Source organism: Etheostoma cragini, chromosome 2 (assembly GCF_013103735.1).
Source record: "Etheostoma cragini isolate CJK2018 chromosome 2, CSU_Ecrag_1.0, whole genome shotgun sequence".
Classification (NCBI taxonomy): domain Eukaryota; kingdom Metazoa; phylum Chordata; class Actinopteri; order Perciformes; family Percidae; genus Etheostoma; species Etheostoma cragini.
The window spans coordinates 24107104-24125658 of record NC_048408.1 but is presented as its reverse complement, the minus strand read 5'-3'; the positions used below and the strand labels follow the sequence as shown (position 1 = coordinate 24125658).

The window sequence follows — 18555 nt, the reverse complement described above, 5'->3', positions numbered from 1 at the left end:
TACACATTCCTTAAGATTATCTTAAATTTAGTATATGCTCAAAGCTGAAACCAACAAGCGTCCTCTTACCATTTTTCTGGGTGTAGGTGATATTCCCTGAAACATGGGGGGCTATGATGAGGGGTAACATGACGAAGCTGAACATGAGGACAAAGATGACCAAGTTGAGCGTGACCAGGAAGCGCAGGAAGGAGAAGTAAGACAGGATCCCTGTGCCAAACATCCCTGTCGAGTGTTAAAGGAGAAGAGAGGGATAAGTTTGGGACGACAATACCCTGATTGGTACACTTTCCTTTAGAGCAAAAGTATATTTACTTATGTTATCAATACATGCCACTCAATGGTGTTTTTAACCTCCAACGTCACCTTCCAGTTAGCTAACCCTAAACATAACCATTGACGCACTGCCTGGAAGGAGATGTTGGGGGCAAAAAACACCATACATGCCTCTGAGTAGGGCTGCTTGATTGTGGAAAAGATAATATTGATGATTTTTGGTCAATCTTGATATGATTATTTAACACAATTTCTCGTTGTCTTTTAGAAAAGATGTTGCATTTATTGAATTTAAAAAAGGTGAAATAGTCTATCAAATCAACAGTGAAAACACCCTGAACTGTGAAATTTCCCATCATACTTTTGTCGTCTGACATTTCTTTTCTTTCTATACAGAACACAAGACAAAATAGGAGTTTACAGGCAAAATGTTACATGCAAAAATAATCGTTTTAATCGATTCATCGTTTTTGTGGTCATTAGGAGCTAAAATCGTAATTGCAATTTCGATTAATGGCACAGCCCTACCTCTGAGGCGAAGGACAGTCATTCTTACCCTCTATCAGGTGGATGTCTCCCCTCCAGAGCTTCAGCGAGTTCAGCCACGCGCAGGCCTCGTCCCTCAGCCTCCGTAAATGCCTGCGGGTGCTTTGCCTCAACTGTCTGAAACTACTGAGCGCTCGGGCCTCCTCCATGCGCTGTGTTCTAATAGTCAAACACATTACTTGTTGAGAACTTACGCTATATGGTACCTTATAAACAGTGCCAACAATTAAAAAAAAAAAACAATTGAACATTTTCAAACAGATGTGGAAAGGATACTAGAACGTCTTTCCTACATGTCTATGCGTTTCTCCGCCATGGTCTTGGCTAGTTCCCTGACGGGTCTCTGCACCGTCTGACTTTTCAGTTTCTCCTCATTTCGGCTGACGGTGCTCACACCCCATTTCCCGCTGCCAGACGAACCAGATCGCCCTCTGGAGCTGCCCCGTCGTTTGGTGCCACTATTGGATGCCTTCCTGCGGTACAGCAGGGACTGGTAGCTGGGGAGCTGGTCCAACAGTGGGTTATTGTGGACTCTTCCACTATGATCAGTGTAGAAGACTTGAAAAGGTAAATAAATTTGATTAGATTTTAAGGAGTCAATGGATTTGATATTGTGGTGCTCAAGTAGGGGTGTGAATCTTCATCGGTATAACGATTCAATTCGATTACGATTATCCTGTCAACGATTCAATACTGCATCAATGCAGAATCAGCCATGTCCGCATCATGATGCAAGGATTCAATGATTTATTTCAACAACCCTATGCTCAAGTCTACCATTTAATACAATTCTAAACTTTTCACTTACAACAGTTACGATATGGTTGAAACTGACAGACAGTGAAATGTATTTTTTTTATACTTCCAAAAGAAAAACAAACGCACACAACCAAATGACATATTTGTGGGGCAATTAAAATCCAATGTGGTTAGAAAATCACTGCAGTTGTACTAAAATCAGTCACATAATGATATGCCTAATCATTGTCATTCACGTTTTAAAATGGTTTTCCACCCATGTAAATATCAATAGGTAGTCCCATGCCTTGAAGGGATACGTTTACCTGCCATAAGTGACTTTCCACAATAAAGACAGTTGTGTAAAGATAGACATTACACTAATGATAATGTATTATCTACCAATTTTAGATTGTATCCACAATTCAATATCTTGAGTGGGTCTGAAAAACACATCTGTAATTAATCCTGGGTATAACGACGGTTTGAATTATTGAAAGAAGAAAAAGACATTTCACAATGTTTAAAATGACAAAGGAATACAAAAGGCATACAAAGGAATATTTTTGATGAGTAAGTTTGCCAACCACCATCACATCCGACAGTGTAACTTGTTGAAAAGTTAAAACTTTAGTAAGCCAAGTTGTTGTTTATGCCAATTACAGTAAGGCTTTCTGTTGAGAGCAACAAATACCGATTGAGACTATTTGTGTCACTTGTTGTGTTTATCCAGCATCAAACATCACAATGGCTAAACAAGAAGCAGACTCAGCAAATTCAACAGACACCGGAGTTACGATAACGTTAGCAAAGAGACGACAAAGTCAACAACTCTCTAAAAGCTTAAACTTGTGCTCTTTCAAAGACACTTTATCAAATCATCAAGTAGCAGGTCAAAGTTGTTTTCCTGTCCGTTGCTTTTTGATAAGTTTGAGGCATTATTAACGTTAGCTGGTGAGCTAGCTAATGCTGCGTTAAGTTTTAATTAAGGTGGCTAGCTAACTTATCACCAAGGATAGCTGCGGACACAACTATCGCGCTAACTTCAAGTTTACCTGAGTCGACCTCCATCGTTCCCTTTTCTGAATAAAAATAGCTATATATTGGATACTATTAGCTAACAATTAACCTAGCCGACTTCAGCTGGGAGGAGTTGACTCCTCTGTCAGGAAGACAACAAATTCCCAGAGACAACTTCCTGAATTTGGATACAGGAGGAGCAACTGACTTCAGACCTGAGAGTCTCACTGTATTAAGTCATTTTACTGTACCTTTTCCTATTTCATTCCGTGTTACTTTGCTGGTTTTAGACATTTCATATTAATACTTTTTTTTATAGACATAGGCTACATACATTTTGCATAAAGTGGTGTTACATTGTTAAAAATAGAAAAGACAATGAATTAGATAATGTTACTCACAATGCATTCTAGTTTTGGCCCCTAATCAAAGTTGGGTCACTTGCAAAAGACACATTAAAAAGAAGAATGGTTTAAATTGATGCAAAGCAGTTTGAGTATTGGTTGCTAAATGGGTCGAACTTTAAAAAAAAATCATACATTTCCCATAATTCAACTCAGTAATATCTTTTGTGAAAGGTAAATGCCAATGTTTGTCAAACTCCATACCCCACCCAAGGGTCGGCTTTAAATTTGAAGTCCCAAACCGAGCTAATTAACTCTGATGACATCATCAGAGTTATATTTTTTAAACTTTTTCCTCAGGAAGAAGACATTTGGTGCATTTGATATCCTACAAAAATTATGTTGCAAAAATATAAGAATATTTTTTTTTTTAATGTTTATGTGAGTGTAATCTCTGACTGTACCAGTTCTGCAATACAATTACAAAGATTGAAGTGTGTGAAACTGAGTGCTGAGGGCATATCTACTAAGTCCTAATAAGGATGCCAATTAAAATTGCAACCTTAGGGGTTTAATTATTTTGTCAAAACACAAAGTGTTCACATGGGATTTACCCAACCAATTTAAGAGCAGTGGACTTTTACCTTTATAACTCACTACACACATTTCCTGGTAGCCAGACAGTCCGTTTTATTTTCCTGACGGTGGCTCTGAGGCTGATTCACAGGTCATTTCTCAGGCTAGGTCTGCATGGACTGCTAAGAAGACTCTTTAAAGCCTCTAAGTATCTGCAACTCTTTTGTCAGGACTATTTTCTCTAAATTCTCCCACCATCACAACAAATTTACCAGGTAAGCAGTGTTTGACAACAGAGCAGAATATGTCTTATCCGGATATGTCCTTATCTGCACAGTGTAGTAAATCTATGACAGCCTTTATACGCTCACACTCTATTTGTAGTCCCACTGTGTGAGAATTTTCTTTGTTGATTTGTGAGACTTTAGTTTTCTGTTCATTAAGAGATTTTCCTATTCTGCCACGCTTCAGTGGCTCTGTGTGAGAACCATAGACTATGTGGTGGAAACCAACCCTACTGTATGAATTAATGATGAACAGATTAGGGACCCAGAGATTAAATTACACATGCTTCTCCCTGACAATGTAGCTGTCACTCTGAGGACAGAAAGGCACTTGGCCTCAATACGTTATGCTACTTTTTTAGGTTATATTAAAGTTGACGTAGTAACTGAAGCCTCAATACAACATGTAATGAAGGCATACACTCTTATATTTCTCATAACAATACTATAGTCATCTAAAGAGCAGTTCTGTTTTGTAGTTTACTACTGGAACTGGACTGTACACACATCAAAAGATTGAAGAGTGACTGCGACAGGGTGAGTTGTTGTCTCCAAAGAAGAGCCAAAGGATCAATTTGAAGGATCTCATGACAAGTTATAGCAACGGGGCATTCTTCAACCCTGCCTACCATGACAGCGAGACTCTGGAAATTGATAGGTTTGTGCCTATGTAATAACATCAAGTGTGGTTTTGTCTTCAAATGTGCATGAGTGAACCATTTATCCTGAAAAAGATTCCTTCCCTCATTTGAATTTATCAAGAAATGTGTTTGAGTGAGGGCTGTGTTGTTTGAACTTCAAAGGGCATGTAATATATGAAAATGAACAGGATGTTCTCAAGGAACTGACGGCTTTGTTATTTATCCCGGCTAAATTCCAGGCTGTAAGAGTAATTCAATTTATTTTTCACCTTTTGGGTGAAAACTTTAAGGTCTAAAGACTGATGGTTCTAAAAAAACATGACAGTAAGCTTTAGAGTTTATTGGTCTCAAAAACTCAAAGGTTTCATATTATGCTGATTTTCAGGGTCATACTTGTATTCTGGGTTTGTACCGGAACATGTTTAAATGTTCAAAACGACATTATTTTGTCATACTCTCTGTCTCATTTTATCTGTATTTCTCAATATGGACTGTGTGCTTTTCTTTGAATATTGAGCGTTTGAATATTTTGAATATTTTTACAATATTTTGACATTAATGATAGACCTGGAAAGCTCCCTTTTTTAAATATTACATTTAATTCTGCACGTCCTTGTAGGATACCTTATCCTTAAAATTACCTTCAGGGGAAAGAAAACCTCACCTCCACGTTAGTGATATCCATGACACTTAACTTTAGATCAGAGATGGCAAAATAACCACTTCTCGTAGTTAAGTACAAATACAGATACTTGTGTTAAAAATACTTGCACAAATACTCTGAAAAAGTAGAAGTACTGATATAACTTCTTTACTCTAGTAAAAGTAACAAAGTACAGGCTTGGAAATTTACTTAAAGTATAAAAGTAAAAGTAGCCTTGCGAATGACAACCATTTTTTATACAAAGCTACCTAAACCCCAGGAATGTTACTAGAGTGCACGCTGAGAAACTTCAGTGGACATGGAGAACATGCTCTTTATATGCCATTGGCTACATTTTATTTTTTACATCCTATTGGCTATCTGCCAATAGGCCTGAACATCTCATATATGATTATTGTGACAGAGACTGGGACTCCTGGTTAACAAGATTCTGACTGAGAAGCAAGATATAAATTCAATTGTGATTCAGTGAGAATTCACAGATCCAGTTACTATTTTTTTAATCTTCCCCCTTACATTTAAATGAATCTACATGTGTGTGTGTGCTCCAATATGGCTTCTGGAAAGAAAATAAAGGATAAATCTGAATTACCAAACAGACATTGTTTAAGAAGTTCCCTATATTTTAGAATTACGCAGCACATTTGCCAGGAGTCATTCTTGATGCTCTACTTTCTCAAACATCTCTCTCAGATAAGGACAAGGATGATTGGGAATCTGCCGAGTTGTCTTGTAGTGGTGCATCAAGTGCAACGTACTGCAAGTGCCTACTGTATTAACAATTAGATTGAATTTGGCATTGATGACTCAAACAATAATAATGGTAACTCCAGTGAAATTATTTGAAACTTGTTAGTGCGGACTAGATTAGGACTGTATTTAAAGCTGATTCCAGTGTCAAGTTTTGCCCCAGGTGTGTGTGTTAGAACATGGACGGAGACAACTTCTCTCTTTTTATGCTTTATTAAATCAGCCAACAGTACAAACATGGGCATGGATAGCTCTACTATGGCTGTGTGTCTGTGTGTGTGGTTCTGAAAATAAATAAATAACATTGTAAAGGCTTCTATACACAATGCATAGGAATCATATATGCTAGCAAATAATAACAATAAACCCACAATTAATTCCATTATCTTGATGCGGTAAAGCCTAACTGTAGCATGTAAATAATGCCCCTCAAATACAAAAGTTAGCACAAAAACAACAAAATCAGGAGCTAACTTACTTTAAATACAGACCAACACAACAACAGGCTAAATGAACTGACAACATCACTTATACTACTTACAGTTCTCGAAGACACACACACACACACACACACACACACACACACACACACACACACACACACACACACACACACACACACACACACACACACTATTCTGACATGACGACCTTTTATACAAAACTAAAGTAAAACAGCCAATTTTGTTAAATGTAAGGTGTAGAAGTACCAACATTCGTGTTAAAATGTAAGAAGTAAAATTAAAATGTTGCCACAAAAATAAATAGTAAAGTAAAAATATCTAAAAAATCTTTTTGAGTAGATTTTTTCAAGTATACTTCCCATCTCTGCTATAGATCAATGATGAAATGAATGAAATTCCAGTTCCTTCCTTGAATTGATAACCCCAGTGCCCCGGTATCATAAAGTATATGACCTCAATGATCTACCTTTCACGTCACACAGTATTTGTTCCGTGTGGTCTCTTAGGTCTTCCAGCAAAACCCACCACACTAACCCCTATGCCGGGGGTGACAGGGCAGTCGCACAGTACTCGACCGGTCTGGCCAGCAGTGATCATGCTGCAGGCAGAGTACCTTGGGGGGGCTGGCAGGAGGAGAGCTGGAGGGGGAGGGAAAGCATCCCCATGGGCCTCATCTCAACGCGCCCAGGGAGTCCTTCATGGCAGCATGACCTCAGTGAGTGGCCAAGCTAAATCTATTGAACTTGGGCAGATGTTCCTTTTTTGGCCAAGGATTCCTTACAAGATAGAGAAAATACCAGGGCTCCCATATGGCCCTTGTAATAATTTGACATTGTAACTTTTTTTACACTTCTTTAGTCTTAGTTAAGTGAAAAAACAATACAAACAAAAGAGAAATATATTAGAAAGATATTAGACAAATTTCTACTAATTCCCCGTGCACACGCTAAGTAAGGGCGTTATCCGAAACATCCGTTGTGTGGCCATTAAATTGGAGTAGCTGTCCTAGTAGCTTTATTTATGATTATTCACTTTTAGGATCCAGCACCCAGTCTTCAAAGCTTTCTAAGTATCTTGGTGAGTTGAGTGTGCATTCATAGTTTTAAACTAATTTGTATTAATTATGTTTGCAGAGTTATAGATGTTTTAGATTATAATGTAATCTATGAACTATAATAGATTAAAAAAATAAATATCTGTAGAAATATGAAGCATTTTGTAAAATAAAACAATTAATCATGATAAATTAAATTAATTAATCTATAGTCGGTGTGCCACTGACCCCACTTTGAGAATCACTGTACTATAGAGCACTGTTAAGTCTGTGTATGCATTATTATGTCTACACTCTTTGTAATCTGTCATAGAAAAACAACAAAGGTATTTGTTGTTGACTACTTGTCTTTTGGGTCACAGTATGTGCCTCTATGTGTTGCTAAGTGACACTTTTGTTAATACTTCTACTCTATCGCCTCACTTTTATTCAGATCACAGTACCTTCCAAATCCCACCTGGCTCTCAGTATGATCGATCCACTTCTGTCCGCCTTCCTTCTGCACCATCAGGTAATGGTTAAACTAATCTTACTTCAGGTATAATAGTTTCTTTTCACAAGTATTGTAAGCGCTCACACTGTTTCTATAGCGTCACTAAACATACACAAAGCTGTTCACTGCATTACAAGGCAATCATTTAAAACTGAATGTGACATTTAGGTTGAATTATTGACTTTTATTATCAATCAACTTAGCAAAGTCCGACTGGATAATTATTAATTGAGTAACAACAACAAGTGACAAGGGAGACAAGGAAGTTGGCAAAGAAAATAACCAGAGTTAAGGGGTTGTGGGGAAAAGATTGTGAAAGATATTATCTATAGGAAATGTGCAATGTGTCCTTTGTGCTGTACTGTAAAAAAATTATTGTACAACAATCACATATTTAGCTTTCACTTTAAGTGTTTAACAGTTTTAGCCATAAAAGCAGCATAAGATAAAATAAGATAAAATACACCTTTATTGACCCCCTATGGGGAAATTCTGTTCTTGCAGCAGAACAATAGAAACAACATAGAAAAATATGGATAAGTAAAAACATAAAATAAATAAATAATAAGATAAATATAATATAACATAACATAATATAGAGTCAAAATTAGAAACTATGCACAGCATTTGGAGAGAGATGACCATAAATATGAAACAACACATATGACATTTTACTCTCACTTGCCATTTCCAGATGGAACCATCTGGCAGCCATTTTGGGTCAAGTTTTAGACTCGGATCCGCAATTTCTGTAATTGTAAAATCTATATATGGCTTACCTTTTTAGTCCAGAATGAACTAGATAGATTGCCATGAAATTATGATTAAACAATCACATATTTCTCACGATGAACTGTGATACCTTTGGTGATACAGTAACTTTGCTTTCTACGTAGCACCATCATCAAATCGACATTTTAATTGGTCCCATACTGTCTATCAAGACATTTCCAGCCACATTTGTAATTGTTGTAATGCTAATGAGCAAATGGTAGCAATATAACACACTAAGCTAAGGTAGTAAACTATATATTAGCTAAACAGTAGCATGTTAGCATTGTCATTGTGAGTATGTTAGCATATAGTTTAGAGCATTGCTGTGTCTATTTACAGACTCACAGAGCCGTTAGCATGGCCATAGACTTGTTAGACTAGTTTTGTTCAGTTTGTGTAACTTAATTATACTGTAATTTGACTACTGAGCCAACCAATTATGAGGTAGAGTAGGGCCCTATCACCTTATAAGGTAGTTATAAAAAACTATAATGCCTTTGTGCTTAGTTGGCACGGTAGTCAAGCTACAGTGCAACAGCTATAGGTTTCATCTGGAGTAAAGATAATGTAAAGTCAGTGTTATTTATTAGCACACACATATTGGTCATGCTGCTATCAGCTGTACTTTCAATCAGTGTATTTACAGTATTTACTTTTACAATAACTGAAAGTAGTTAATCCGGAAAATATGAAGAGACAAAATTACATGTCTTCATGTTTTTCTTCATCCAGGTAACATGACAGTGAGATGGAGGGGAATGACAATGAGAAGGATGAGCATGTTTCCTAACGGGGATCCTACCCATGTAGCCTTCACAGAGGACGCCATCATGAACGAGATGGAGAATGGTAAGGCAGGTGTCGGATTGGGATTTGAAGTGTGACACCTGATCTACATTCTGCATGGTATTCTGTGTAAAGATTACAGCAAGAGCTTATCTTGACCTCTTTTGTGTGACAGAGGAACAAAACCTGGTCAAGGAGCTCGTTGCCCTGTCAACACAAGACCGAATCCGGGCCATTCGGGACCTTCCGATGAGCGTTGACGAAAAGAAACATATCAGGTGGGTTTTGAATGACAAGCAGTAAAAGTTTATGAGCTTTGTTGTCAGCGTCATTCTAGGCACTGCGTTAACCATTGCACCCTGCTGAGAGCCATAAAATAAGGATGCATGGACAAGGTGATACTATCTTGCAATATAGATCACTGGAGGAAAGGTTACTATAAGGAAACTATTAAAATGTCAGAAAGTCCCAAGGTTTAACTCCAGCTTTGTGTCATACTTCATCTATATATCAATCTATTGCTGCATTTTCCGTTGCTTGGGTTTTGTGTGTTTTTCACTTTGCGTAATTTCTGCATTTGCTGCCCATTTTTTTTAATGGAAGTGTTTTGTGCCTTTGTTTACCCTGGTCGTCCACTGTAGATTTTGGCACTAATTTTATTATCACACCAAATAATGTTCTAAATGACTTCCACAGGAGCCAAGTGCTGGCGTTTAAGTCTTCCAAGCAATCTCGCCAGTTCACGTGTTTTGCAGATTGCTCTGAGAATGTGTCACTGGTAAGTAAACATTACGCTGCAACGCCATACTTAAGTCATTTTGAGTACAGCCATCTGATTAACAACCTATGTTTGAATGCTTCATGTCACAAGCTGTTTTCTCAGTCTTTCCGCAGGTGCGGCTACAGTTTTAGGTCAGCCAAGCAGACCCTGGAGCTGTGGCACGGCATCATGAAAGAGATTGGTGGCACTTTTGGCACCAGTGTCCTCTCTTATTTTGTGTTCCTCAAGTGGCTACTTATGTTCAACATTTTCTCCTTCCTGGTCAACTTTGGCTTCATCACCATCCCGCTGCTTGTTTCTGACCACTCACCCAACATACCTCCCAATGTGAGCTTCAGAGGACTGGAGATACTGACTGGAGCTGTAAGTGGAGGCTCTTACAACACCACACACCTTTTTGTAAAGCCACAAATGTTCAAATGATCTCAAATATGTACCACTTTTTTATTATTATGCCATTTAAAGCTGTTCTAATCAATATTTTTTTATTAATAATGAATGAAATTGCATTTTATGTTAAAGAGACACTTTTATGCATGACGCCACAAAGACTTATCACTCAACTGCAGTTCCCTCAGCTTTACCCAGCCTTTTAAAGCATCTTTCAGCTCATTGTTTCAAAGATAAGAGTGGATATTGGATGGACATTTTCCAGAACTTAAACTCCAAATGAATGTCAATGTCACCCTGTGTCTGCTGGATATGTAAATAGGCCACTGTTTTCTAACTTGTTAGATATAATAACTTTATAGATATAACAACTTTACAGCTAAATGTGCTGCTCCCAAGTGGCCAAAAATACAGTAACAATGTTTTTTTCAATGCCTAGTAAATGTGTTTTGTTTTCTCCAGGGATATTTCCAATACACTGTCATGTACTACGGTGGCTACAGTAATGAAACCATGGTGGGTCTGTTGGAGTACAACATGCAGCTGGCCTATTTCTTTACCATTGCAATCTACATGGTTTTGTGTGGAATCGCACTTATCTTTAGGTCAGTCCAGTTGTAACTATGGAATGCAGATCACAATATTTGGGGTTTGTTGTGCATTTCCTTGAATTTTCCTTGTTTAACAGAAGTTTGAATAAAAACAAAAATCATGTATCCTATTTTCATCACGCAGCATGGCCAGCTCATTCAAGAAGAACTATGTACTAGCAGACCCATCTTCAAACAAAGCATGGCAGCTTCTGAGCAGCTGGGATTTTAGTATTACCAATGAGAGAGCAGTGAGACAGCGCAAGAATAATCTACGCGTCCAACTCAAGGTGACTATTAGTGTCTATTATAGACCCACTTTTGTCAATCAAGACATCAAGTGAGAAAAGAGAGAGATGTTTTATAATAAGATCATTAGTAACACTTTACAATAAAGTACACAAGAATGTAGGTAGTTACTGAGAAACGAATGAGGAATGAATGGTTAATCAATAATTAATTACTGATTGACTGTGATTCAAGCACTTACTGGTAAACAGAATGGTAGCTGCTGTTAAATGAATGAGCAACAAATTGTTAGCTAATGATTAGTTATTTGAATGTGATTCAAGCACTAATGGCAGAAAATGCTTAACTTATCATTTGTTAATGATTAACCATCACTGAGTACCAATGGTAGTTAATGCTAACCCTTTGTTACTCATTCATTTAACAGTTGCTACCACTCTGTTTACCATTAAATAATCAATAATGCTGGAGTCAGTCAATCAGTAACTAATCATTAGCTAACCATTTGTTACTCATTCATTACTCAGTATCTACCTACATTTTTTGTGTACCTTATTGTAAAGTGTTACCGGATCATTTCATCTACATATCGGGAAATATACTTGAAACAATCAGCTCTGAAGGACATGTTTAATATATACAGTACACACTTAATAAAAAATGTCAACGTACTCTAAGCTTTGTAGTTACTTTTTGGATGTCTGCTGTGGCTATAATTTATATTTTCACAAAAAGCTTTCAGCAATTCTCAGACACTCAGAAGTCAACTCCTGTTTAAAGACACATTAAGCACCTCATTACTTTTCATCGCTATGTTTGTCCTCTTGCCATCTCTTCAGGAGTCTTTGTCAGACAAGGCCCAGAGGGAGCGGCTAACCCTCTCTGAAAAGCTGAAACACTTTGGGGTTTATCTGGGTTTCTGGCTCCTCTCCACCAGCTTGGCTGTTGGCTGTGGAGCTAGCATCTATTATCTCTGCCAATACGAAGAGCAGGTAGGCTACACAAGTCATGATTAAATAATTAGTCTTAGTTTGTTTGCATTTGTGGAAAAAACTGTGTAGGGTAACTTTCTGGCGGGAAAGGTATTAGGTCTTTATAATCCATATCAGCATACATAATAAACTTGCAACTCAGCAGCGCATGGTTTGATTAATTCATTCACAGTTTGTTGTCATCTTAAGCTGACCTTCATCTTTTATCCTTATAGCAGGCAACAGATATTGCCAACTGGTCTCCGCTGCAGGAGGCAGAGACTCTTCTGGTTCCCTTTGTGGTGTCTCTGATGAATCTGATTGTCCCACTCTTCTACTCCCTCTTCAACAAGTTTGAGCACTACTCCAGCCAGCGCAGACAGATCTACGCTGTGGTAGTCAGGTTAGATAGCAGGGACACAAGAATTAAAGGACATAAGATGGAGGAAAATATATATGAAAGGAGTAAAGACATTTTGTGAAATGCACTTATGCGCTTTTTTGCTGAGAATGAGATGAGAAGATGGATACTATACTGTCATATTTTATTTTATGTAATATGAAGCTTAGCTTAGCTTAGCGTAGCACAAAGCCTAGAAACGGAGGAAACAGCTGGCTTGGCTGTGTTTGCAGGTAAAAAAAACTACCAGAAACTCTGGAAGAACAGCAGGGAAAGAAAATTAAAAAACACATTCAAAATCAATTATTTGTCTCCAACATTTTTGACCATGTTGTGTAATATACACAAAAAACAAATATAACTGGGACCACTACATATTTAAAGTAACTGTTTTTTTGTTTAGGTTATACTAACTACAACGTATGGTGTGGGATTTCTTACCTTTGGAAAGAGCCAGGCTAGCAGGCTCTACCTGTTTCTAGACTTTATGCTAAGCTAAGCTAACGGCCTGCTGGCTTCAGCTTCATATTTACCATGCACACACCAGAGTGGAATCAATCTTCTCATCTAACACTCGTCAAGAAAGCAAATAAGCATATTTCCCAAAATGTTAAAACTATTTCTTTTAAGTGTCAATAATGCTTGAAATCTTTTTTTCTCTTTTACCACAGAAATGTTTTACTCAAGATGTCCATTTTGGCTGTCTTGTGTTATTATTGGATGACAGTGGTGGCAAATAAGTTTTTGGTATGTTTGACAGGGATTAACCCTTAATTGACTAGTTTCGCCAATAGACATTGGTTTAGACGGTCATTCATGAACCTACTGTGTTCTCTACAGTGTTGGGAGTCCATGGTGGGACAGGCTTTATACCGTCTGGTCATTTTTGATTTCCTTTTCCTGATGTTGGGATCCTTCTTTGGAGAGTTTCTTAGCAAGTGAGTATAAGAATATGAATTATTCAGTGTGTTTATATTCTTCACAGTCATAGAAACTGGGTAGGCTAACCTTAGACGTAAATCATATTCATAATTTCTCTGTAACAGTGTGATTGGAACACGACTACTACCACGTCTGGGGGTTCCAGAGTTTGACGTAGCCAGAAATGTCCTCGAACTTATCTACGCACAGACTCTGGCTTGGTAAGAACAATACAACACTTACTACAGGTTGCACAAACTCAATGGAATTAAAATCAGAGTTTGTGTTTTCTGTCCTGGTCTCAGTGCTAATTTCTATTAAAAGTTCTCTATTTTCTCTCCATAGGATTGGAATATACTTCTCTCCTCTGCTGCCTGCCATCCAGATCTTTAAATTGTTCATCTTGTTTTACATAAAGAAGGTAAATGAATCGGCCGTAGGCAGATACAATGCCATCGCAACCCAAGTTGCTCTCCAGTACTGCTTTAGGTTCAGGTTACGCTATTTCTGCACCTGGTTCAATAATTGATTTAAATCCGTTCATCACACTGACAGCATTCTTTAATTTGTGTTATGAAAAAAAAACAGGTAGGTTTAGGGATTTATGGAGTAAACCTTTCAGTTGCACTGTACCATGCAAGGTTAATCAATGCCAGAGTAAATGAGTTTGTTATGATTGGTAATTTGACCCAGGCTGGATCTAGTGTTGTTGAATGTTTCATGAACATGAAGCAATGCTATTAAAAGCACTGCTGAGATCTTTGTGATCTCTATAATGGAGTGAAATAGATATGAAGGTGAGGCTGTAATGAGCTCATGGTTTTCTAAACTTTACTAATATTGTGATATTGCAATAATAATGGGCGAAAATTTGGTATTAGTGTTATGTGTCATCTAAGTGTGTTTTGTTACCACTTTCCCAGGTCAGCCTGACCAAGAACTGCCAGCCTCCGCGGCGATCAGGCAGAGCAGCTCAGATGCAAACCATCTTCATCGCCCTCCTCTTCTTCCCCTGCTTTGTGGGAGCCCTGTCCATGGTTGCATACACCACCTGGAGGTACGGGGGCATGACCTATTTAGACAAACTTTGATATCACAATAACAGCCTGGAACTAATTTTACAAGAACAAAATTGTGACAAAACTCCAACAGTACCAGTTTTTGACACATGCTGCACTCTTCACCAGTACACAATTCCCCTACAAACTGAACCTCAGTCTTGTTTTGTCCACCTTGTCCTCCTCTGTAGACTGACTCCCTCAGGAGAGTGCGGCCCTTTTCGGGGACTCAACAACACCTTCAATGTGGTTGGAGTCTGGATACATGATCTTGAGACGATCCCTGGTTCTCAGTGGGTCGTATGGATCTACGAAAATGTCATCAGAAGTGAAATCTTCTTCTTTCTAATCTCACTCATCATCCTGTAAGTGCATAGTGCAGTGGTCGTGTATGTATGACATAGCACCCGACATGACATGTTGTGTGTGAGGCATGAACTGTGCTAAAGCGGATAAAGTCAAAACTCACTTCACTCATTCTGGGCCTGCAGATCAAACAGGAGAACAATCAACCACTGTTTATTGTCTTATATTGTGATGTGCTGCTTAGACGTGATTCTTAATGTTTAAAAAAAAAACAATCTCCCCTCAATCTTATCCAAGATCAAAGTATTGGATGAATCAGAATTTTGACATCATGGTTCAAAAGTTAAGGTCACCGAACAAAATTCCATGGCTTTTTAATACATGTTATAACATTGCCATGCTGCGCTGGGGCAGAAAATATGAGTATGCTGAAATTAAAGTATACATATTACCTTCAGATATTTTTTGGGGAGTATTTGTAGGCCTACATGTAGGCTGTATTGATGTCAACATGTTAATAGAATATGAGCCATACATGAATTTTGTAGTATGTTTTGTGTTGAAGAAATCAAAAATAATTCAAGCTGAACTTTAGTGCAGAACTTTTTGATATTATTGAACATACGTCTATTACATTCAAGCCATTGCCAAATGAGTTACTACAAAGATAATTAAGACTATCAGGTCCCCACAACTCTGTCTGTATTTCTCAGTATGGCTAAGTTCAGAAGATTGTGCTGTCCGGCAACTTTCCCGCGCAGAAGCATGAGTGAAGATAATTACATCTTCTAAAGGGTTTATAATGTTTTTTAATCCTCCATGTCCCCCTGGCTACTAGCAACTGTGTGGAGGATGGGTGGGGACATTTGTGCGATCACAAAAGGCTTGTATCATGTGGATGCACCAACAGTGTTATTAACATTACTTAGAATTCCTAATGGGGGGGGCGACAGAAACTACGCACTATAGCTTTAAAAATCTTATTTAAGAAAATGAGTAACTGAGGCAATGTGTCAACAAAATAGGCCATTAGGTGTGTTGTGTATGTACTTTTGTGGTAGTCTGTCCAAATGTCCAAAGCAGTAACCTTTTAGATAATTGATTTTCAGGTTTGCTAGGACATTAAATAATCAGTGTAGATAAATTATTTCGTCATGCAGGCTATACAAGGTGCTCAATTCAGCAACATAAAACTACATACTAAGCAGTCACAATGTTGCAGTGCAGTGTATTTGACTAATAAAAGATAGGCTGGTACAGACTGGAACAATGTGTGCATACAGCGCAAGTGTGTGTGCATTGATTTACAATGGTATCTGTTATGTAATTTATATTATCATTTTTCTTTCCCAGAGTCATCATATATATCTTCTGGCAAGTCATTCAGGGCCGCGAACAGCTTATTGGTCTACTGAGACAACAGGTTGTTAATGTGAGTGTTAAAACTTAAAAATAAACTTAAAAAATTTGCTTTTGTATGCCTGTTTATAACATGGCTGCATTTGAAATGAATTCCTTCTCTTTCTTCCTCTCTCCTGTTTTCTCTTTCTTTTCCTTTCGCCAGGAAGGGAAAGACAAGTCCTTCTTGTTAGACAAGCTCCAGAACCTCCAGAAATCTCAGCCTGACAAAAAATCCAAACAGAACACTCAAAAAAAGGTTTGTTGTGAACATTCTTCCATGCTAATTAATCACCTTTCCACCTGAGATTTGTTATCAACCTCGCTGCATTTCTTTCAGCACACCAAACGGCATTTAGATGAACTCTCCTTAGGCGGTCAGTCCAACTCAAACGCCATGGTTCAGGCATTCCTTGCCCACCAGCAGCTGGAAGAAGAAGAGGAGAGACGCGACACTGGCGGAGTGCCCGTTCCCGCCGACATCACCACTTCCAGCGCTCTGATTCAGGCTATGTTGGCCCGTCAGAGAGCTTACGACCAGGATGGAGACGAACACCTGTCATCCTCCAGCGCCCTATCACAGGCCATGCAAGCCAGGCAGAGGGCGGAGGGTCAAGAGATGGATGAATACTACAGCACAGAATTTTCTGAAAATCCTGTCAACACATCCAGCGCTGTCGCACAGGCGATGCAAGCCAGACAAAGAGCAGAGGAGGATGGAGCCGATGACTTGCAATCTTCTGTGTCGAGTGTTATGATGCAAGTCATGCAGGCCAGGCAGATGGCAGAGGAAGAGGACAGGCCTGAGTGGGTCCCAGCTCCCACACAAAACCCATCTCCCGCTGGCTCAAGCGCTCTCATACAGGCCATGTTGGCCCGGCAGCAAGCCCAGAATGAGTACGATGACGGTTACTGACCAAAGGGCTCTGACTTTATCTTATCTGAGGGGGGGGGGGGGACAGAACTGAAAGGAAAAACATATGACTGAAATCATTGCAGTACATTCAGTCCTGCTGCACACCTGATGTACAAGATAGCTGATGTGGCAGAGCTAGAAGAGAGGGCAGGTCCACCTCTTTATGCACCTTTGTTATTTTTACCAATATACTTCAATAGTATGTTTCTATGACAGTATATACACCTTGTGAGATAAATGAGTATGGTATTATATATACGCTAGGCCTGATTTTGTGCCATTTCTAATGTAATTTCTGTATCATAAACAGCAGTTGTTAATACTGAATAGTATATATTCTCTGTGAAATGTAAATGAACCCTAGGTACAAATAAAAGAGTCAAAAATAAATGTGTCACTGTATTACATTACATTTTAAGAAATTGCTTTTGAAACCAAACTATGGTTGCCAAAGTAAGACAATGTCAGCAAACTGCATTTACCTCAATAAATTGAGTGAAATGTAAATGTTGCTGCCCTCTGTAGGGAGTATGAATACAATGCCACAGAATAATCATTGAGTTTTAGTTTTATCAAACAATGACTGGTGGACACGTATAGGCCTTCGTGGTCCCCTAATACTGTCCATCAATGTGGGCCAGGACACATTGGCATATATCCTGCTAAAAGAATGTGACCATATGTGTCCAACAGCTGTCCAGTTATGACCAAGACACATGTTAATGCCAGGTCTGAACAGGACCTCTGTGACCCCCAACATGACAACACAGACCCACAATTAAGGCAGTGTTAAAATGAACCAGGTGGAGCAGGCGTTTAGCGGTTTGTCCCGTATTAGTCTATATCCACGACATTACACTTCTGGGATTGTTGAGGTGCCACAGGAAATTCCACCGGATGTCTTTCCTTTCAGCCGGACGTCCATTTCCTTCTGCTTTCTTTGTGTTAAAGCAATTTGTGCTGTGAAGGAAGATCTGTCGATGCAAGACTAGTCCAGTACTGAATGGCAAACAAATAATGACAACAGCGCGTCTATCCATCAGGTTGCCACACTAAGAGGAATGCCATCACCTCCTGTCCTGTGCTGCACTCAGGTCCAGAGAGTCAGCCGGTATGAGTGTTTTCCTGCCACTTTTCAAGGTCTGGCTGGAATAAACCTCCATGG

General features: G+C 38.6%; 2 protein-coding genes across 3 annotated transcripts in view; one reads left to right on the top strand and one right to left on the bottom strand.

Moving 5' to 3' along the window:
- nomo (nodal modulator) overlaps positions 1-2802 on the bottom strand; it is a 28550-nt gene extending 25748 nt beyond the window's left edge. The window contains 4 exon segments of the mRNA XM_034890870.1: positions 70-225; positions 833-981; positions 1116-1380; positions 2616-2802. Coding sequence (XP_034746761.1) covers positions 70-225; positions 833-981; positions 1116-1380; positions 2616-2631 — 586 coding nt within the window. The 5' untranslated portion in view covers positions 2632-2802.
- A 672-nt stretch (positions 2803-3474) lies between these two features.
- tmc5 (transmembrane channel like 5) lies at positions 3475-17455 on the top strand. Of its 2 annotated transcripts, XM_034899418.1 has the most exons (21): positions 3475-3775; positions 4264-4442; positions 6810-7018; positions 7791-7868; positions 9357-9473; positions 9586-9688; positions 10107-10188; positions 10294-10554; positions 11044-11186; positions 11317-11461; positions 12260-12412; positions 12628-12794; positions 13463-13538; positions 13632-13729; positions 13838-13933; positions 14058-14133; positions 14636-14769; positions 14962-15135; positions 16430-16508; positions 16641-16733; positions 16815-17454. In XM_034899418.1, the coding sequence occupies exons 2-21, from the start codon at positions 4372-4374 to the stop codon at positions 17388-17390; spliced, it is 2931 nt and encodes a 976-aa protein (XP_034755309.1). In that variant the 5' UTR covers positions 3475-3775; positions 4264-4371; the 3' UTR covers positions 17391-17454. The 2 variants fall into 2 exon arrangements, with proteins under 2 accessions (XP_034755309.1, XP_034755311.1); XM_034899420.1 differs by lacking the exon at positions 6810-7018 and having other exon boundaries at positions 16815-17455.
- The last annotated feature ends 1100 nt before the right edge of the window (positions 17456-18555 follow it).